Source organism: Jaculus jaculus, chromosome 10 (genome assembly GCF_020740685.1).
Source record: "Jaculus jaculus isolate mJacJac1 chromosome 10, mJacJac1.mat.Y.cur, whole genome shotgun sequence".
Classification (NCBI taxonomy): Eukaryota; Metazoa; Chordata; class Mammalia; order Rodentia; family Dipodidae; genus Jaculus; species Jaculus jaculus.
In genome coordinates this window covers 52,293,135-52,316,753 of record NC_059111.1, presented here as the reverse complement: position 1 = coordinate 52,316,753, position 23,619 = coordinate 52,293,135, and the positions used below count along the sequence as shown (strand labels likewise).

Genomic DNA, 23,619 nt, shown 5'->3' with positions numbered 1-23,619 from the left:
TATTGTGAATTAGCTGAAAATGCCAAATAATTAAGTGTTTCATACACACAGCTCTGCATATATAGCACAAGTCTTCTTGTCTTTGTTTCTATTTTAAAAAACAGTTCTCAAAATTTAGTTATTATTATTTGCAAGCAGGGAGAGAGAAGGAAGGATTATTTAGAGAGGGGAAAAAGAATGGAAAATGAATGCTGTAGGGCCTCTTGCCACTACTAAGACACTCCAGATACATGTGCCATTTTGTGCATCTGGCTTCACATGGGTACTGGGGCTTTGAACCTGGGTGGGCCTTAACCACTAAGCAATCTCTCCAGCCCCTATTTCTGCTTTTAAAGGACTTCATCAGTTTAAATAATTCATTTAATTTATAGCCCTTCTTGCCATACAAAGTTCTTTTACTTATGTTTTGCATCTTGTAAGAATGTACATTTCTAATATGGGATGATATTTTAAGGAACCTTGAGTTTAAACTGGTAATGATGGCATGTATCTGCAATCCCAGCACTAAAAAAGCCTCACAGCATCATGGGTGATGACTCACAAAAACTGCATCTCTGAATCTCCATGTACAACATGCAAGCATTATGATTAAAAAGACTTATTTCCCCTAATAACTACTGGGAAGGAGGATTGTAAAGTTTGTGAATTTCATGAGCTGCCAATGTCTTAGGAGCCTCCCTCTTCTCTCCTGTATGGACTATTTTAATTTATAGGCAACCAGGCAAGCATGGAAGTCACTGTAATAACCAGGCAGGTTTCAGACTATTGCTTCAATCCTATTATTTCAGCCCTTAAGTGCTGAGATGCCAGACATGCGCCATCACACCTAGCTTGTGGAAATATTGTTTTCACATAATATGATGACTTTCAGAATTAATTTCCTAGTTTTTATCATTTTTATTATGATGAAAGCATTTAATCTGTAATATCCTGTTAGAGTTTTGGGTGCATTAAGTCCTTTGTTAAGAATAGCAGATATGTAGAACACATTCATCTTGGTGAACTGAAATTTCATGTCCCTGCATTACTAACTCACAATTTTCCTTGTTTCTAACTCTTGCTAACCACATTAGTTCTTTGATTCTATGAATTTGACCATTCATACCTCAAAATTAAATCAAACACTTTTCTTTAAGACTTCCTTAACACAATATCCTCAGGGTTGTTTCATGTTCTTACAGAGAAGCTAATAGTATTCTAGTGTGCATGTGTGTGTATGCCTGTAACTATCACATTTTTTTTTCTTTTTCACCCAGTCATTTTTCAATTTATATTTAGTTTTATGTGTCTCACCTCCTAAGAATAGTGCTGCAATGAACTTAGGAATGATTATTTCCCTTTGAGGTACTGATTTCATTTCAGAACATTATAGGTTTTTGAACTAGTTATCATGGTATATTGAAGATAGAATTTGAGGCTGAGACAATTCACATTGATTACAGAAAATCTTTTGCATACAAGGTCACAACTTATTAGATTATTAAATTATTAGAGTTGAGTTCTAATAATACTCAGAAATTGAAACTAAACATGTCTTTCCAATTGTAATGTGAGAGACTACAGAGAGGGTAGTTAGCATTTTTCCACCTTCTGTCAGGAAGAGCCACAAACATTAGAGAAAGCTTAAATAAAACCCATCTTATGTGACACTCTTAAGTGACTAGATAATTTATTTGATATGGCAACAGATTCCACTCCCCAAATCAGAAAGTATAAATGTCATTGTGCAAAGAACCAAAATACACTAAACATATTGGATCCTGCTATGGAATACCCCAAATCACTGTACCCACATGTACATAAATGTAAAAGAACATGTACATACATAGCCTATTCACTATAATTATTTATAAATGATATCATAATTTTTATTTTCTTCAGTGTTTATTCTGTTTCCACATTATCTTTTATATTGGAGATGCTAATGTTGAAGTTATAAACATCATATCTGATGTGAGAATCTACTACACAAATACTTTTCCTAAATGAATGTACCATTTTAAATGACCACATTCATAAAATCATTGCAATTAGGTTTCACAGTATATCAAGTGACTACACTTATAAAATTTGAGAACATAAGAGATGGAATGGATAAAAGGGACCTATAAAGTGCCCTCATTTTACATAGGAGGAAACTGGTGTCCAGAACAATTAAATAACTTTTCTAATCTACTACTTGCCAAAAATAGCAGCATAGAAAAGACTCTTGCATGCTGGAGAGATGGCTTAGTGGTTAAGCACTTGCCTATGAAGCCTAAGGACCCAAGTTCAAGGCTCGATGCCCCAGGACCCATGTTAGCCAGCTGCACAAGGGTCACACACATCTGGGGTTCATTAGCAGTGGCTGGAAGCCCTGGCACACCCATTCTCTCCCTCTCTCTCTCTCTTTCTCTCTCTCTGTCTCTGTCTCTTTCTCTCTGTGTCACATTCAAATAAATAAATAAAAATGAACAAAAAAAATTTAAAAAGGCTATTGCTTTGAGTCTTATGTTTGATCTTCTCTCTTTATTCTCTGCCATCCTCTGATAATCACCTATTCTCCACCTGTGTGGAAGACACAGGGCTGAATATGCTACCTATAATTAGCTGCATTCCTGACATCCTTTCCTATCTTATTTAAAGTACCCAAAGCTACAATTATTTTATTTTATTTGTCCTCCAATTCAGAAATTTTAGTAAAAAATAATTGAATATTTATTATTAGTTAGACAGCATATGTATGTATATATTATCTCACTATATTCTTCTTGTTTTGAGAAAGGGTCCTTTTGTGTAGCACAGGTCAGCATCAACCTGTGTAGTCAAGGATGGCTATGAGCTTCTGATTCTTCCACCTCCCTCTCCCAAGTGCTGGATTATAAGTACATGCAACCATGAGAAGCATATCTCAGTATATTCTTAAAGCATTACAACAGTGTATTACCTGCCAGATTTTCTGGGTGAGAAAAGTATCAACGCATACCCGTGACCATAACTTGTATAGTGTGTATACGGAGGAAATTTAGACCTAATAAAAATCCATATACATTACCTTCAAAGTGATCAAAGCTATCATAACCTTACGTTGATTCCCTGTGGATGATCTGTCTACACAAATGCAATAAAGCTTTGAAAGTATCACTACATTTAACCTTATTTTAAATGATACTCAAGTAAATGTATCTCACTTGCTCAATAATTTGCTTTCTCTATAAGGGTTGGTGAAATCTATTTTACACATATATTAAATTTTTTAAAACTATTTCTTTTATAAATCGTGTTTGATTTTATGTTTTCTGTATCCATATTGCTTTTAAGATTGAACTAAATAAGTTCATCTCCCAGTAGATACCTCTGCTGATGGAATCATTCAGGGCAGCACTTACAGGAGTCATAGCATGCCATGACCTTTTTAATTTTTTGGTTTAAATAGAATACTCTGTCTCTATTGATCACTGTCAAACATAAACTCTTACTGTCACTATGGTATTCTACAATGTTAATGACCCTAAGAACATGCAAGGATGTGTTTATAGACTTGATTCACTTCCAGTGATTCTTCTGCCCTCTGGCGACCAAAATAGGATGCTGAACTCAATCTGTTCAAGCACTTCCTTACTAACCTGCTGTTTTCGGTAATGTGAAGTTCCAAGTAAAATAAATCATTCCAAAATGAGTGGCACAAACCATGTATAGAAATCCAGTTGATGTCAAGACACAACTAAATATAGGCTAGAAGAATCAGTTTGGGGGGAATATTTATAAATGCAGATTTCAATTTTGACTTCCTAGAAATAATTCACTATAATTCTAGTAAATACACTAATTGCATCCTATAATTTTTTTCTGCGTTGACAAGGAATTTTTAAGAATTGCCCATAAATGTAAGTTACTATTTGGTGTCTAGTCAGAAGTGAATATCAGTTTTAAATCTTTCTATCAAAATTCTGAAAATAATCTATTTGATTTTAAACTTCCTTAAGTTATGAAACCTATGGTACTACCTTAAACTATTTAATCCCAGGTTTTAAATGTCTATTTCTGCAAAACAACAATCTTTGATCCTATTCATTTCTGAATGTATATTGATTTTCCTGTTAAATTATGGTGGTTTACTTTTATGAAAACCCATGATTATCTTAACTAAGATGTTACATTTTTTTTTGGTAACTAAAAGGATGTAATCATAGGTGTTATCATTTATTTCAGAACTTTAACTTATTATTTATGCACTGGTGAGTGGTAAACAAACACATTCTAGTTCTACCAGCAGCTTAACGAACAGTAAAATCTAGTCTCTCTCTCTCTCTGTGTGTGTGTGTGTGTGTGTGTGTGTGTATGAGAAAGAATCGGTACACCAAGGCCTCTAGCCACTGTAAATGAACTCTAGACACATGTGCTACCATGTGCATCTGGCTTAAGTGGTTTCTTTGGAGCTGCACCTGGGTCCTTAGGTTTCCTAGGCAAGCACATTAACTACTAAGCAATCTCCCCAGCCCAAAACCTATTCTTTATACATAGATATATGTTGTTAAAGAGGTGCAAGTAGTGTGTGAATTCCATTGTGATCTTGGTTCACAAGTCTGAAATAAATCTGTATTTTTGTTTGTTTTGAGATAGGGTCTCACTCTGGCCCAGGCTGACCTGGAATTCACTATGGAGTCTCAGGGTGGCCTCGAACTCATGGTGATCCTCCTACCTCTGCCTCCCGAGTGCTGGGATTAAAGGCATATGCCACCACGCCCGGCTTAGATCTGTATTTCAAGGCATACTATGGCATTGTACCAAGCTTCCTGGACAGTGTCTAATGACTCAACTTGTCAGACCAGCTCTACTGAGGCACACCTCACCCTGACACATTCTTCACTTTTGCCTCTTGCTTTTCTTTTTTTTTTTTTCCTCCCTCTGAGTAGGTGTGATGGTTTAATTATCATTTTATGTTTGGCAAAGAATCACTATGCTACATGAAATATCAAAAATCAAAAGATTTGCTTAATCTCCTATTTATTGCTTATGCCCTTCCATGATTTCGTCCTAAATGCATTTCTGTATAATTTGAATGAAATAAAAAAAAGAAAGTAGCACTCTTTCCCATTTCGCCAATTACTGTTAGTTTCAGCTGGGACCCTTTTGAGGTGTGATGGGCTGGTTCTCTCTTTAGGATCTGCATCCCTCTGAAAAAGAGAAGCAACTTTTCCAAAGGAGAGTGAAGTTAGTGCCAGATAAATGGGATAACTATTGTTATTTTAGAGAGAATTTAATAGGTGTAGGCCGTCTTGTAGCCCACGATTGGTGGGAGCTTGATAATGGAGAGCCAGCTTTTTTTTTGATATGGTTCTGACTTGTTTCCCAGCTCCAGCTATGGGTTCCATTCCACTGAGCTGATCAGTTAGCCAAATCAAGAGCAGTTGGTTTCTCATCATGGCTGTGCTCTAATATTGCACTTATGTGAGCATCATGTCATGTTGTTTGCTGCTGACCATTAGTTGCTTGGACAGATGTTCATCATTTTCCCCCAGTCCCTCATGCAGCACCTTCTGACATTAGATGAGCTAACTGTCTGGGGACTGACTCTCTTCCATCTTTCAGCCTTGGTGCCTTCAGCAGTAGGGTCTACCACTAACCTGTGGTAGGTCATTAAGTACTCTAACAGAAATCTGTCTTTCTTTTAGGAAACCTTGTATGTCTCTCTGATCAAAAGCTCATTGTGGATGTTAGCCACATGCTGGAACTGGGAGTTTCAGGCCAGCCCCAAAGAAAATGGATGATAACATATCCTGTAAAACTTGGTCAACAAATCCTAATTAAGGCTATATTTTATGCAATTTATAATTTAGGAAAAACATACAATTGTTCTTTAACACTTAGTAAATCTCAAATATTCTTGTGTTTTAAGTTTTATTTTATTTTTACTTATTTATTCGAGATAGAGTGAAAGAGGCAGATAGAGAGAATAGGCATGCCCAGGACCTCTAGCCACTGTAAGCAAATATCACATGCATGTGCCACCTTGTGCATCTGGCTTTATGTGGACACTGGGCAATAGAACCTGAGTCCTTTGGCTTTGCAGGCAAGTACCTTAACCACTAAGCAACCTTTCTAGCCTCAAATATTCTCTGAATAAACATTTCTCTTCTCTAATCCTATTTAAAACTTTAGGTCTTTATAAAATTGAATAATTTTGTTTCAGATGACATATTTATGTATTACTGATACCCCACCACTAAAAATGTTTTACAAAATTTTACCACTACCAAATTTAAGCTGTTAAATATATCCCTCTGTAAAACATTTCAAATAATTCCTAAACAAGAAGCCAGGTCATCTGCAACTCTTCACTTGAGCAAATCAAAGTGGAAATTAAATAGTCTGTTTCTTTTTCAATAGGGTTTTTCCACATTTTTTTGTGCTATGAGTTAAATATTCCAAAGTTCCATCCATTTTCCTTCAAATTTCATTTTCTTAACAGGCAAAAATAATTCAGTTGTGCTATGCACCACGTTTTTATCATCCATTCACTTATAGCCCAAATTGCTGGCTTCAAACTCATGCTCTTCCTAACTGGGAATCTCATATGCTTGGTTTAAAGTTGTGTAACACCTTGCCTAGTAAGCCATTCTAACCTTGTAAAAGACACTTAGAAATCATGAGGTTTTACTTTTTAATTTCTGGTCCACTGAAAATTCATCTCATAAAAAGTACTATGAGAGATCACCCATGGGTCCTGACCTTTGTATCTTCTAGAAAGATCTTTTCTTTTAATTTAACATATTGGTTCATCATTGCTTGATTAGTCAATAGTTTGCTGCACAGGAGGGACTTCTGGAAAGATCAAAACATATGTGAAGAATTCAGGATGTTGACTACGCTCGTTTTCTTGCTACATGACACACTGGATATGTGTAATTTTGCTTCAGCTAGAACCAGGATGATTGTAATGCCGGTTTATATTCACAACAGCTGGGGCATGAGGTGAACATGGTTCACAGTGATGTCAGGAAAGTATAGAATACACCTGGTTAACAATCTTTGGTACTGTTTCCCCATAGAGTTTAGGCTCTACCTCAACTGTTTGGCTTGAACAGTTATGCAACCCATCATGCATTCTTTCAACAAACACAAGTAAGATTCTTAGAATTTTATGTGTTTATTAAATTGAAGATCTATTGGTATCTCTATAGTCAGCCTTTTCAGAAGTCTCCATATTGCTTTTCCAAAGTGGTTGTACCATCCTACATTCCCACCAACAGTGGATGAGTGTTTCTACTTCTCCACAACCTCGCCAGCATTTATTTTTGTTTGAATTTTTGATGTTTGCTATCCTTATTGGGGTAAGCTGGAATCTCATAGTTGTTTTAATTTGCATTTCTCTAATGATTAAGGAAGATGAACATTTTCTTAAGTGTGTGTTTGCCATTTGTATTTCTTCCTCTGTGAACTACCTGTTCAGCTCTTTGTCCCATTTTGTGAATGGGGTGTTTGACTTCTTACTGTTTAGATTTGTGAGTTTTTGTAGATGCTAGAGATTAGGCCTCTATCAGTTGGATACCCCACAAATATTTTCTCCCATTCTGTGGCTAGTCTATTGGCTTTGCTTATTGTATGCTTGTCTGTAAAGAAACTCTTCAGCTTCATGTGATCCCATTGGTTGAGTGACTATTTAAGATCATGAATTTTTCAGAAGATATTTTAACTATACTGGTTCCATTAAATAAGAATTGTCAGGGCTGGGCATAGTGGTACATGCCTTTAACCTCAGAATTTGAGAGACAGGGGTACAAGGAACACCATGAGTACAGGTCCAGCCTGAGCTACAAAGTGAGTTCCAGGTAAGCATGGGCTACTGTGAGACATTAGTTTGAAAACAAAAACAAAAACAACAAACAAACAAGCAAAAAAAAAAAAAAAGTTGAGCAGGATGTGGTTGCACACGTTTTTAATCCCAGTACTTGGGAGGCAGAGGTAGGAGGATCACCATGAGTTCGAGGCCAGCCTGAGATTCCATAGTGAATTCCAAGTTAGCTTGGGCTGGAGTGAGACATTACAAAAAAAAAAAAAAAAAGAAAGAAAAGAAAGAAAGAAAGAAAGAAAGAAAGAAAGAAAGAAAGGTAATTGTCTTATACTGTATAAAGGAGGTACTTGACCTTCAAAGATAGGTAAAATTGGACAAAGAAAATTAAATGATTTAAAGACTTCATGTGCATTTATACAATGTTACACTGATCATTTCAACCAAGCAAATTGTGATGATGGAGGAATTATTTCTTACTGTGTTATGCTGTGCTCAAATTTATGCATCCAAAAGTGATTAACATTTTGCTGTTTTCAGAAAGTAAAGCTTTCTTCATTATTAAAGCCTAAAAAATTTGAGAAAATTTCATTTAGCATAAATTGTTTATTCAATCACATTGAATTCTTTGTTTGTTGTTTTCTCTTTTATCTATTACTTCATTCCTACCTCTCTAAAACACTGAGAATAAGTTTAATTCATAGTCTTTTGGAGTTTAATTCCAGAAAAGATAAACAGAGACCAGGCTAAAGGGCATACAACTTGACTACAGGTTTCTAAATTCCTTATGCTGAAGGTATCCCTCACAACCAAATCTAGGCTGTTTCTCGAAAAGAATGAGAGGCCACTTATTTTCAATGTTAGTCCACCTTCCCAACTTGAGATAGAGAGACATTAGCTTTTATCATGGTGTTTTCAAATCTTAAGCTACTTACTGTTGAATAGTATTGTGCTGTTTCCGGGACAGAAATCTAGTAAAGGGAATCTGAAGTGAGCAGGAGTGGAATGGGTGGAAGGATAAGGAAGGGAGAGAGAGGGAGAGGATGAATTAACTGTACTTTTATCACCGGCCTTTCTATCTCTAATCTTTAAAACTGGATCTCTTCTTGCCTATATTTGTTCCAGACTGAGCTTTAAATGAACAATCAGAGGATTCTTTGACACTTAGCAAGTTTGCATGTTTATATCATAATTAAAAATCAGGCTGCCTTTACATTTCACTCATAGAATATTTCATTTTGTTCCCCCAATCTGCAAGAAATGCAACACTGGCTAGTTCTTTCTAGTGCAATGCCTTCCTTCACATTAGTCAATCCTCTCCTTTGTTTAAAAGGAAATTGCATTTACAGAGAATAGCCTGCAGCAGCAGGGGGAGAAAACTTTGAACAGCTGTCTGGTGCCTTGCCAGGGGGCAAAGTTCTCTCATTGGATAAAAAGCATTTTTTTTTTTTTCCATTCTTATCCATTGCTTCCCACTGCACTCCAAAAGGTTCTACACAGTGAGATCTGCCAAGCAAACATGATTGCACCTAGCTCACTGTGGCAGCGTGCCACCAGGATGGGAGCTGAGCAGGCTTGTTGCTGGCCTGGTACACTTTTATTCCAGCCGCTTTCTAGGCAGGTTCTCTCCTCTTTAGATTCAGTAAGAAAAGTGACTAAAGCTTCCAGCAAGATAGTGATAGTTTCAAATTTGACTAATAGCTTTTTTTTTTCACATTTTTATTTTCCACCAACTTTTAAGGTGTCTTAAAAGTTTTTAAGAACAGTAAATGGGGACATAGATAAGATGCTAGAATTATTTCTGACATTCACAGGAGCTAAATTTGTAGAGGTTAAGTAAATTTCAGAAAATTAGTGAAGGAAATTAAAGGTCTTTCATGGGACATTTGGATGGATTATTAGTTACAAATTTAAAGAGCATATATACACATGGCATATAAACACCTAGGATATATAGCTGTAATAGGGAAAAAAAAAACTTTATAGACAGTTTTGAATAAAACTTATAACCCATGTTGTCTTTTATTTAAGATACAGTGTTTCTTTATACTTTTTTAAATCTTTGTTTTCTTCTACAAGACTCTTTCCTGCTCTTACCTGAGTATGTTGCTTGGCATCTCCAGCTGTGTTTAGCACAGTATGCCACACAGCTGTGTGATATCAAAGCAAGCATGCTTGTGGATTGAATGTACTAAAACAATACTTTTTGGTTCATAATGTCCTGTCTTACCCCTCAGAGAGTCACATGCCCAAATCATTTACATTTGTACTAGTAAGGAGGACTTGAAATCAATCCTAGAAACCAAGGCGTGAGGATCTTAGCCATGTACTGGCTACGTGCCACATGAGAAAACTACATAAGAAAACCTGTATTTGCAAAGATCATTCTATGACAGACAATAGAAACCAGGTTTTCCTCCCCTTCCATTTTTCCCCCTTAGATTTTCTTATACCTAAGCCATTTTGTGGGAGGCAAGTAGTGAGGAAAGCCATCCTATTTTATCTTTGCTAAATGTTCCTGCCTTTATTCAGCTGTATTGTCTTACATAAAATGTGTAATTATTTAAAAATTGATATCAAAATTGTGGATTGAAAGTCATGTTTTTCCTTTGAAATTCTAGTTACTACATAACTATAGCTGCAAAGTCTAAATGGATTTTCCTTAAGAGATATTTTTTTTCTTATGTTGGAAGGCGCTTTCAAAAATGAAATGCAGGGAAAATCTCGCTTTTGCTTTGATTTTAGTAATAAACCAACCACATTGAACCACAGTCATTAGATGATAAAAGCTCACTATAAATAGTCTTTGACTAAGCCTCACATGTATCCTGTAATTGGAGAAGAGCTTTGTATTATCTGAGCTTCTCATCTGTTTGGAATCTTTGCTTAATCTAGGGATCCTTAATTTAGGGATCCTTACCCTATCTACTTGGTTGAAGGTTAAATGCTGGAAACAAAGAAAGAATATGCAGATTTCAGTCTTCAGATCGACATCCAGTTAAGGATATGCTAAATAAGTACAACATGGCTAATGATGTGGGGCATTTTTAATCTCTTAGATACAGACATGAGACAAATGGATAGATACCAAGACAGGATTGGTTCATTTATTTATTTTTGAGAGAGAGAGAGAGAGAGAGATAGAGAGAGAGAATGGGTGCACCATGGTATCTAGCCACTATAAATGAATTCTAGATGTATGTACCACCTTGTGCATTTGGCTAATGTGAGTACTGGAGAATGGAACCTGGATCCTGAAGCTTTGCAGGTAAGTACCTTAACAGCTAAGCCATCTCTCCAGCCCCTGCTACGTTTTTTTTTTTTTTTTTTTTTTTTTTTTTTAGGTAGGGTCTCTAGCCTAGGCTGACCTGGAATTCATTATGTAGTCTCAGGGTGGCCTCGAACTCACGGTGATCCTACTACGTCTGCCTCTGGAATGCTGGGATTAAAGGCATGTGCCACTACACCCAACTTCTGTTTTCTGATGGAAGAGTCTCACTCTAGCCCAGGCTGGCCTCAAATTCACAGAAATACTAAAACTCTGGGATTAAAGGCATGATCCACTATGCCCAGCAGGATTTATTTATTTGTTTGTTTGTTTGTTTGTTTATATTTATTTTTGAGAGGGATTTGAGGTACTGTCTCATTCTAGCCCAAGCTGACCTGGAACTCTGTATTTAAAAGCTGACGTTCAACTCATAGCCATCCTCCTAACTCTGTCTCCTGAGGGCTGGTATTAAAGGCATGTGCCACCACAACCAGCAGGACCAGGTTTTTAATGGAAGACAGGCAAGGTTTGTAGACGATAGATACTCACCAAGTAATTATGGAAATTCACTGACAGCTTTTTGTTTCAATTTTAGTACAACTTTGTTGACTGTCTACTTCATAATGTCATTATAATTGTATGGGCAGGAAATTTGGGGTCAGAGTAATATGTTGCATCTAACCCGAGGATCCACAGCTCCCCAACAGTGAACCCCTTGAAAGTGTGTTTGTTTTTACAACATCTATATGATTTTATTAATTCCTAGTATACATGACTGCATTCAGTGAAGACTATTCCAGTTCATCTTCCATTTTTTAAATGGGAATCTAGCTGTTAAATTAGCTGTAACCTTTAGCATAGCAGAGATATTTCATGTCTAAGTTCACTAATGTCCCACATTTTCTTCTATACACATGTATCAATTAACTTAGTTTTAATTCCAAATGATTCATTAGTCCCTTACGAATTCAAGCATGGAGCTGGGTGTGATTGCGCACACCTTTAATTCTATTACTAAGAAGGCAGAGGTAGGAGGATCACCTGAGTCTAAGGCCGCCCTGAGACTACATAGTGAATTCCAGGTCAGTCTGGGCTAGAATGAGAACCTACCTCGAAAAACCAAAAATAAAATAAAATAATAATAAGAAGAATTCGAACATGGAGGCTGGAGAGATTGCTTAGTGGTTAAGGCATTTGCCTCCAAAGCCCAAGGTCCCAGGTTCAATTCCCTAGGACCCATGTAAGCCAGTTGCAAAATGGTGGCACATGTGTCTAGAGTTCATTTGCAGTGGCTAGAAGTCCTGGTACAACTATTATCTCTCCCTTTCTGTCTGTCTTTCTATTTCTCGGATTCTTTCTCTCAAATAAATAAATAAATATTTTAAAAAAGAATTCATATGTGATAACAGTGTTATATTTGAGATTACTTCCTAGTTTTCAATTTTTTTGCAGAATAAGTTAGATTTAGGATGTAAAAGTGGTTATATTGGTGGGGGAGGATGTCAAATTGTAAAGCTATTCCTTCTTTATGCTTGCATAACAGCTCATCAAAATTTTTGACTTAGCCAGGTGTGGTGGTGCATGCCTTTAATTCCAGCACTCAGGAGGCAGAGGTAGGAGAATTGCTGTGAATTCAAGGCCACCTGAGACTACATAGTGAATTCCAGGTCAGCCTGGGCTAGAGCAGACACCTATCTTGAAAAAACAAGGGGGGAAAAAATAATCATTTGACTTTATACTAACGTGAGCTTTTAATTGTTACCAGAAGGGGGCAGTTCTTACCAAGTATTTATCACTCATACACAGAAGGTTGCTTTGGGCAGAAGAGGAAAATTCCCAGAGATTTTCTTCACAGATTCTGAAGGGTTGCTGTTGAACTGATCGCAGTATATAATAATGTTGTATAATTTCAAGTTTCCAAAGCTGTTTTGAAAGTAAATTTACAATCTTTTTTCCTTTATATTTTTTATAATGTGGTTTCAACTGAATTGATATCCTTAAGTTATTCAAAGGAAATTTAAATTTGGGCTGGAGAGATGGTGAAATTAAATGTTTCCCATATTTTCTCATGTTTTTACATAAGTTTCTTAATAGTTTCTTAAATTTAAATTTCAAGTATCTTCATTAGAATTACTTTTGAGTCATGGTATCATGATACGTAGGCTGGCCTTGAACTCTATCAGTATAAGTGAATCTTCTTTATTTGGCCTCCTCAGTGCCAGAATTGCAGGCATGTGCTGCCACACTTTAGTAGAAATAGTTGTCTTCATGAGCAACGATAATCTCTTCATAAGAAAAGATTACACTCTAGAATCTTTAAAATAACAAGATGAAAAGATATAATTTATACCTTTTTGAAGGAGAAAATCATATATAATCATACAGGAGGGACACTGAATTTTTTATATATAAATGTGATTCCATATTTACTCTGTTGTCTACCTCCTTAAAATTATCTATGATATGCCATGAAAATCTTACGGGAAGTGTGTGTAAGTTTCCCAAGTACATAGACAAGGCCTTCACTTTACTCCTGTATATTTCAGTGCCCAAGCAAAACCTATGACCCACTGATTAAATCCACCCGAGACTTTCCAGATGATGTCATCAGTTTCATAAAGCGACACCCTGTAATGCATAAGGCAGTGTACCCAGTGGCAGGAGTACCAACCTTCAAGCGAATCAATGTGGACTACAGATTGACACAAATAGTGGTGGACCATGTTGTTGCTGAAGATGGACAATATGATGTCATGTTTCTTGGAACAGGTGAGCTCAAAGCAGACTATGTTTTCTTTCAAAGGAATTGTCACTACTTGATAAAGAAAACAAAATTCCAAAAATATTTGTGGTCAAAATAATGATGAATAATTATTATCTGGTACTTTGTGTTTCTTTTTTTTTTGGTTTTTCGAGGTAGGGTCTTACTCCAGCCCAGGCTGACCTGGAATTCACTATGGAGTCTCACGGTGGCCTCGAACTCACGGCAATTCTCCTACCTCTGCCTCCTGAGTGCTGGGATTAAAGGCGTGTGCCATCACGCCCGGCACTTTGTGTTTCTTAAAATTGTATAGCCCATAGTTTTAATGGACAATTTTAGACATCTCCTATCCTATTTGAGATTTAAAATATATTTATATTTACATTTCATAACTCTCATGCATCTGCTACAGATTAGTTGCTTAATGCCTATTTGTTGGAAAACTGTCAATTAAAATCACACAAACAAGACAACTCAATGTTTCCTTACACTCAGACTTTACATTTCACTCTGTCTACTCAGTGTTTGGTAAGTCCTACCCAACACCCTCCCTTCACACCAGGTTGTGGAGTTATTGACTCAGAGGACTTGATAGCTTTGGAAAAGCATTAAACACCACTTTATAAGTAGGTTAAATTGAGTTTAAGAGTGAACTTACCTGTTCCTGAATTTTGTAGATTAAAATTAATTTGTGGACTCCCATTACTAGAGATTATTTATTTTGTTTCCTGTCAAATTTTAATTATAAAATTATCAAAATATGGCTAGCCAGCTATGGTAGTACACACTATAATACAAACATTTGTGAAACTGAGGTTGGAAGATCAAAAGTTCAAGGCCAATCTGGACTATGAAGATTATGCCAAAGGAAAGAAAGTGGATAGATAGATTGATAGAAGGAAGGGAAGAAGAAAAGGAGAGAGTAAGGAAGAAAGGAAACATGTACTAAAATAGATGAGAAATGAGCATTTTTCATAGAAATAATTGCTGCTTGTCTGTTTAATCTCAACAATATGAAAAATCTTATGGAATAGTACTTTTCTTTCTTTCTTTCCTTTTATTTTCCTTTTTATATTTTTATTTATTCATTTGTGTGTGTGTGTGTGAGTGTGTGTGTGTGTATTTGTGTTTTCAAGGTATGGTCTCACTCTAACACAGGTTGACCTGGAATTCAACCTTTACTACCAGGGTGGCCTTGAACTCAAGGTGATCCTCCAAATTTTGAACTCCCTAGTGCTGGGATTAAAGGTGTGAGCCTCCACACCTGGCCAGAGTAATGCATGTATAAAGTGAATTCTAATGGCTGTAGAAATAATACGTAACACTAAAACAAAAGTATTGCATCCTAGATGTGTGCTAGTTAATGATTCAGCATTTCAAAAGAAGTAGCAATTTTAATGGGTTCTGGAAAAGTAGATCTATTTTTATTGAAAAAAGTTTTTTTTTTAAATTTTTTTAAATTATTTATTTATTTGAGAGCGACAGACATAGAGAGAAAGACAGATGGAGGGAGAGAGAGAGAGAGAGAATGGGCGCGCCAGGGCTTCCAGTCTCTGCAAACAAACTCCAGACGCGTGCGCCCCCTTGTGCATCTGGCTAACGTGGGACCTGGGGAACCGAGCCTCAAACCGGGGTCCTTAGGCTTCACAGGCAAGCGCTTAACCGCTAAGCCATCTCTCCAGCCCTGAAAAAAGTTTTTTGGAATTACTGAAATTTTAAATAATTCAATGGTATTACAGGGCAAGGTGTGATTACTCAAAGAGCCTTGAAGCACCAACTATTCAACCCGACTAAGCTATAGATGGCAAGTCCAGAACCCAGATAATAAGGGGTGTTCCATTTCCAAAGACATAGAGATGGTCAGAACTTAATTAGCCAATTTTTGATTTGCATGAGTTTGACATTTAATTTGAACTGCCCACTCAAAGCTCATTTAACAGTTTAACAGGTCTTTTAACAGTTCTCTTTTATAAACATCATTCAGCCACTAGGTGGTACTACCTAACTTTTACTGAGAAAACTATAGTGAGTGCAAGATAGACAATACTGACATTGACTTTAAAAAAAAAAAAATTAATATGTTTGAAACATGTCAGAGTCATTGCAAAACTAAAATAATTCACATTATTTTGTACACTTATAACATGTAAAATAGCTTCCCATTCTCCAAGCCAGTGTTCAGAAGTTTAAACATGTGTATATTTTAAACAAATTAATTATAAAGTGATTTTTTTTCTTTTTAAGTGTTCTTTCTGCTATCTTTCTGTATTAGCATAACAGTCAACTGTATTGTATGACAGTGTGCTTAAGGCATCTTTCTAAACATACATTTTTGTTTCTACATTATTAAATGCTGCGTATTTCAAGTTCTAACTAAAATAATTTTTAATAAATCTTTGGTTTTTGACTCCTTAATAATGATTCTGAAGGTAGAATATGTGTAAAGAGCTTACTGCTTCCCTCTGTATATTACTTCAGTGTTTTATGGTCCTCTTGTTTTATTAAAAGACTTTATAACTTACCCTTTGTGGTAAATTGCATAATTATTTTAATGTATGTTGTTAAAAAATAAGATCCAAAAATTATCTCATTTATGTTACCATTTCAAACAATATTTAGTCATATTTTTGCTATGAATATATTGAATATATATAACTTTTAATAATCTGTTTATGAAAATCTGGTCTATTAGCTACAATCTGGAACATTATAGAAAAGACAAACTTGTATACACTAAGTTTATTATCTTACATACTGTATTAGACAGATTTCTTGGAAAGAATTTTTAAAAATTGAACAATTTGAGGATTTCTAGGCATATGCTTTCATCTAAATACTGAAATAGAAACCATGAGGTTATGAGTTCTGTATCATTTGCAGACATTGGAACTGTCCTGAAAGTTGTCAGCATTTCTAAGGAGAAGTGGAAAACTGAAGAGGTGGTATTGGAGGAGTTGCAGGTGTTCAAGGTAAGGCTGAGTTTCTAGTTCCAGAGGAAACAATAAAGCTGATAGTCCTTCACAGTGTCAGAGAGCCACTTTTTCAAGAGAAATGAAGAAGTATCCCCCCACCATGCCCTACAAGCACTGGAAAAAGTTTGATATTCAATTAAAAATGAAACTTACCTTACCATATGACTATCACTGTGTGTGCTCCTGGGATCACATCTCATTACTGATTCTCTAAGCATATAGTCAGATATTTAGTGAAAGCCTGGGGTCTCCTTTACTGTCCAGATGCTTTTCTACTCTACAGATTTTACTTTGCAATTTTTCCCCAAATGAATTTGAGGAAACTTGGTAAGATTATAAATCATGTGCTACTTTTCTACAAGGAAATTTTTAACAAGGTTGAATAATAATAGTAAGTCATATTTGCCAAATTCCTCTCACCCCTTAAAAACAATTAATAGATCCAGAAGGGTTCCTAGCCTTTAAAAATTCCTTTGGATTTTGATGTTACATTTGACTATGGCATCCTTGGTAGTTTATAAATGAAGTTTCTTTTAAAATTATTTCGTGAAGTAAACACTAAAGAGACTGTTGCATTTCTTAGAAAATATGGATTTTTTTGTTTTGCTCTACTTTTTTAAGAAAGTTTACTAGGGCTGGAGAGATGGCTTAGCGGTTAAGCGCTTGCCTGTGAAGCCTAAGGACCCCGGTTCGAGGCTCGGTTCCCCAGGTCCCACGTTAGCCAGATGCACCAGGGGGCGCACGCGTCTGGAGTTCGTTTGCAGAGGCTGGAAGCCCTGGCGTGCCCATTCTCTCTCTCTCCCTCTATCTGTCTTTCTCTCTGTGTCTGTCGCTCTCAAATAAAATATAATAAAAATAATTTAAAAAAAAAGAAAGAAAGTTTACTAATTTCTCTGTGTGCATGCCTATGTGTGAGTTTGTGTGTGTGTTTGTGAGTGTATCTACTGCCTTAAAAGAGTAGGGGCTCAACTGTGAAGGGCTACAGTTAATTAACATGCTGGGTTCCCTAGGATCCTGTTTACATTGTGATGATAATAGTGGTCAAGAAGTTAACTAGAATAAGACCAGCTATCTGGCCTCTACCACAACAAATCTTGAGTGATTCCTAAGTGAAAAACTGATGCCAAACTTTAAGTGTGAACCGTGAGGCTTAAATAAAAGTCCTTATTACACATGTAAGCACACCAGGACAAGTCTCATTCAATGGCTGGTAGACAGTAGCCAGAAAAAGTTGTTTGTCCTCACAGTTAATGTCAATGACCATGGTTTGTCCCTTTCTTTTTCCTTGTTTTTAGTGGTACAGGGGTCAAATCCAGGTCCTTGCACATCTTGAACATGAACCTTCTGGGAAATCCCAGCCTATTTTATTCTTTCTTTTCCTTCCTTCCCTTTTCTCACTATGTTTTCTTCTTTCACAGTTTTATGGAGATAAAGAAAAAAAAAGCACCTTGTACATAATGAATATAATTTCATGAGTTTGATCACCTTAAAAAAAAAACAAAAAAAATATTGGGTAGAAATTTCATACTTAATTTTTTTATCATGGAATTTTCTTAGTTCTCTGACAATAGTACTACTGCTTGTGTATTAGCAAAAACAGGTAACCAATAAGTGCATATGTAATTGATGACAAGTACATAAAATATATTATAAATAAAAATACACACACACTATTTTGTGGTAGTTTTTTGATATTTTATTTTTATTTATTTATTTTAGAGAGAGAGAGAGAATGGGCATATCAGGGGCTCCAGCCACTGTAAACAAACTCCAGATGTGTGTTCCCTCTTGTGCATCTGGCTTATATAGGTCCAGGGGAATGGAACCTGGATCTTTTGGCTTTGCAGGAAAGTGCCTTAACCACTAAGCTATCTCTCCAGTCCCTTGTTTGTTAGTTTCTATATGCATGATTCTGATTTTATTTTAAATAAAAATTTAGCACATTATGAAATTGTGTAAATTGATATTCTATATTGTCCCATAAGCAAAATGGTTACATACATATAACTCTTCAAACTACTTTAACAAGTTTTGAATCACTGATATAAGTAGGAACAGAAAGAGGTAATAGTTATGGAGATGTTCTTGTCAACACTAGTTTGAATTATATCACAGCAGTTAAGCAGTTTTAAGACAAGGAGAAAACTTGTGAGTAACTGGGAATAATCTTCATTGTGGAGTGTTTCCATAGCTTTTGGGATTTTTTTTTTCCTTTAATTAGATACTTTAAGTCAAATCACTACCAACTGAGAGATGATGGAAAAGAACAATAATGTATCAGAATCCTGATCTCCTCTCAGTACCAGAAGATTTAATTCAGTAATCCCTGGTACTAGATAAAATATCAGATAATAAAAATGCATGCCTGTTAATGGTTTTCATTGATATTTAACTTCTGTTTTCAGCACCCAACAGCCATCTTGAATATGGAATTATCTCTGAAGCAGGTACTCTCTAATTTTTGTTTAACAATTAGCCACAAAAGAAATCAATTGTTCAAATCTAAGTTCATGTGTAGAATCCATTGAAAGTAGAAATTGGAAGTTACATTGTAAAGAATATAGAAAGTTTTATTTGTTCCTTTCTCTTGATATTGATTAGAGGCTGTTCCTGTCTTGTTTTGGGAGAAGGGAGACAAGGTCATTAACTAATAATAAATGCTTCTCTTCTTTGTTTCTTAAAATTGAATTGGTTTCTAAGATCATAGAGATACCTTTGACATATCATAGACACATGTTTAATTCTACCAGTTAGGAGTCAATCTTTTTTATTTTTTGTTTCTCCTCCCTTTTGTTTTCCTTTGAAGACCATCCCTATCTCTGCAGTTTTGTCTGGCCTTGAGTTTACAGTCTGTGCTTTTTAATGCCTAGCTTCCTGAGTGCTGGGCTTATAGGCTAAGAAATGCTGCCTTTTTGTTTTCTGTTTTTGTTTGTTTCCTTGCAATACTTGAGAATGAATCTAGAGTCCTACAAGGATTCGGCAAGCACTGAACCACTTCTATTACTTAACTACATCCTTACCCTATGATGCATTTTTAAATAAAATGCTGCATGCCAGTGTTTTAAGCAAAGTGAGATGAATTCTAATGGCAACTAATTATAATAATGGCATATATTGATTTATTTATTTTTCTTTATTAGTCATGTACATACTCAATGTGTAAAGAGCCATGTTGGTACCATCATTAGCCTCCTCCCTGTCTTCCTCCCTTTGAAGGAACCCTCCTCATTGGAGACTGTGGGTCGTGCATTGTGGGGGTAGTCATCAATTATGGGGAAGAGGCAATATACCTGTGTATAATGTCCCAACTTGTGGCTCTACCAATATTTCTGACCCCCTCTCTGGTGAATTTCCCTGAACCACGTGGTTCATTTTAGGTCAACTTTAATGATGAGATCTTGGGAGCTTCTGTGTCTCGGGATATCTGGTTAGGTAGGAACTGAGTGTTCTCTGTGTCTATCTCCTTCACCCTTGTGCTAATACCAGGTTCACCAAGAAAGCAGCACTCTTATTCATGTCCCCAATTACCCTATGGTTTCATATGGGACCCTGATGAGGTGCAATGGGCTGAATCTCTCCTCAGGTCTATGTCCTTCTGAAAAAGAGAAGCAGATTCTCCAACAGAGTGAAGTCAGCACTGGTTAAATGGAATAACCATTATTATTTTAGACAGAATTTAATAGGTGCAGGCCCTCTTGTAGCCCAAGATTGGTAGGAGCTTGATACTTGAGAATGAACTCATTTTTTGGATATAGTTCTGACTCGTTTTCCAGTTCTAGCTATGGGTTCTGTACCACTGAATGGGTCCATTAGCCAATTCAAGAGCAGCTGGTTACCCACCATGGCTCTGAGCCACTATTGCACTTTGTTGAGCATCACATCAGGTTTTTACTGCTAAGTAGCTTAGACCACAGCTTGCTTGAACAGATGTTGGTCATTTTCCACAGTTAGATGAGGCACCTCTGGCACTAGACAAGCTAACTGTCTGGGACTGACTCTTCCAGTTCCCAGCCAGGTCTTTCCATGTTCTGTACCAACAGCATATGGTGTCTTTAGCAGTAGGATCTTACCATTAATCTTTCGTGGGTCATCAAGTGCTCTGACAGAAATCTGTCTCCTTTTGGGAAACCTTACAGGTCTCTTTGATCAACAGCTCAATGCGGATGTTAACAACATCCCGGGTACTGGGAGTTACAGGCCAGTACCAAAGTAAAAGGAATGGAGGAAAAGATAGGTAATATAAAAGAGAAGGAGAGAATGGGAGGGGGGAGAAACAGGAAAAGATTAAGGTTAGACTTCATCATACCCTCTACAGGGCCCTTTGATTGAGATGTTCTTTCTAAGGTCTGATGAAGGTTCAACCTTTTAGTCTGTCTTTCATGATATAGGGTTTGTGGTATCATTTCCATTTGGGTCCAGTTTTGTATACTGCCCCATACCTTACCCTCCCCTCCCACTCCACCCTCCCTATTGTCTAGTCCATTAGATGCCTATTAGGTATGGCAGCATCTTGGGCAGATTCATGTTAGGAGCCACAGATGAGTGAGACTATGTGACGATTATCTTTCTGTGATTGGGTGAGTTTGCTGAGAATGATCTTTTCCAAATTCGACCATTTTTCTTCAAATTTCATTGTATCATTTTTCCTTAGTGCTGTGTAGAATTCCATTGTGCAAATATACCACATCTTGGTTATCCATTCATCTGGTGATGATATCTGGGTGATTCCAGTTCTTACCTATTATGAATTGAGCAGCTATAAACATGGTTGAGCAAATCTCTCTGAACTGAGGCATGAAGCTCTTTGGGTAAATGCCCACTTAGTAAGGGGATAACTAGGTCTGTTAGTAACTCTATAGCCATCCATTTTAAGAGTCCCCAAATTGCTTTCCATAGTGGTTGTACCTCTTACATTCCCACCAACAGTGAATGAGGGTTCCTATTTTTCTGCATTCTAACCAACATTTGTTTTTTTAATGTTTGCTATCCTCATTGGGGTAAGGCGGAATCTCATAGTTTTTTTTAATTTGCATTTCCCTGATGACTAGGGATGTTGAACATTTTCTTAAGTGTATGTTTGCCATTTGTATTTCTTCTTCTGAGAATTCCCTGTTCAATTCTCTGTCCCATTTTGTGAGTGGGTTGTTTGATTTTTTATTGTTTAGGTTTTTGAGTTCTTTGTAGTTCTAGAAATTAGGCCTGTATCAATTGTATAACCAGCAAAAGCTTTTCCCATTCTTTGGGAAACCTATTAGCTCTGCTTTATTGTATGTTTGTCTGTGAAAAAAATTTTCAGCTTCCTAAGATCCCAGTTGTAGAGTGATTGTTTTAATATCCTGAGCTACTAGGGATTTGCTCAGGAAGTATTTTCCAACTCCTATACCATGGAAAGTTCCTCCCATTTTTTCTTCCAGTAGTAACTGAGTTTCCAGTTTTATATTGAGGTCTTTGATCCATTTGGACTTGATTTTTGTGCATGGAAAGCTATGTGGATCAAGTTTCATTTTCCTGCATATGGTTATCCAGTTTGTCCAGTACCATTTGTTAAAGATGCTGTCTTTTTTTCCAGTCTACATTATTAGGAACTTTGTTGAATATCAAGTAGCTATATAACTTGATCCAAAGTCTGGGTCCTTGATTCTGTTCCATTGGTCTATAATCCTTTTCTTATGCTAACACCATGCCATTGTGTTACTATGGCTTTGTAATATAGCTTTAGATCAGGTATGGTGATGCCTTCAGAGGTTCTTTTGCTGAGGATATGCTTGGATGTATGAGGCCTTCTGCCATTCCGTATGAATTTTGAGATCATTTTTCTTCAATCTCTGTGAAGAGAAATGTGGGTATTTTTATTGGTATTGCATTAAATGAGTATATTGCTTTTGGTAAGATTGAATGGCATATATTTATAATGTGGTTTCATAGTTCCCTCATGTGATACACCAAATTTCACTTTATATATGGGACTCAGGCTTGCATTTCTATTTCTGCATGTACCTTCAAGCTTAAAAAAGTCATTTGATAGTATATGTTCAACAAGAAGGCATTACTAAAGTTATATAAATCTCTATCATATGTGGTAGTATAATATTAGAGTCTAAAAGTCTAAATAGATTTCTTTTTTTTCCATTATCATGTTTATTCATTCAACAATTATTTCTTGATGATTTTCTACTATGCTTTGAAGGTACCAAGAGGAATGGGTGGCATAGTGTTCACCTCCAGAAGCTCACGGTGGCACTGAGAGAAAGATGCTTGCCCACCATGTACACTAATAATGATACCATATAGTAGGCAGACAATGGTGGTAAGGGATCTCTAATGGAAGCCAGAAAGAACAGGGGAAGACAGCTAAGAGCAGAATGAATAATCATTTAATATTGTTGTACTTAACCAGACAAATAATGGTGGGTGTGAAGCAGAAGCATGCACCAAGTAGAAGGAGGAACATTTAGAGGATATGAAGAATAGGAAAGCATATCTTTTTTCCAGGAAGTTTGTGTAGAATTAGAGTGAGAGCCTATGTATGTTCAAGGCCGAAGGAGGTTATAAGTGAATATGGAGAAGTAAGCCTTTGTAAGATTCTTACCTGTCCTCCCAAATGAATAACAGTCTATCTTATACACAATGATCACTACTGAAGATTTTAAGCAAGAAGTGATGTGGTAAGATTGTTCCTTTAGAAAGCTCTGCTGGTTTGACAGTATGGAAGATAGACTAGGTTCTTCCAAAGAGATGAGATATAGGAAAAGAAGGCTAAAGTCAGAAGAAACACTTAGAACACTTATAGGTAATGGAGAAAAGCAGTGATAAGGACCAAAGGGAAAGAAGAGGCTGAGGTTAGTGA

The 23,619-nt window shown here is 36.3% G+C and overlaps 1 protein-coding gene across 1 annotated transcript in view; it reads left to right on the top strand.

Annotated features, from left to right (window-relative positions):
* The window catches only part of Sema3d (semaphorin 3D), a 259,497-nt gene that overhangs the window by 211,496 nt on the left and 24,382 nt on the right, over positions 1 to 23,619 (top strand). Inside the window, exons 12-14 of the mRNA XM_004662307.2 lie at positions 13,586 to 13,808; positions 16,681 to 16,769; positions 19,178 to 19,219. Of these exons, the coding sequence (XP_004662364.2) occupies positions 13,586 to 13,808; positions 16,681 to 16,769; positions 19,178 to 19,219 (354 nt within the window). The remainder of the gene's footprint in view (positions 1 to 13,585; positions 13,809 to 16,680; positions 16,770 to 19,177; positions 19,220 to 23,619) is intronic.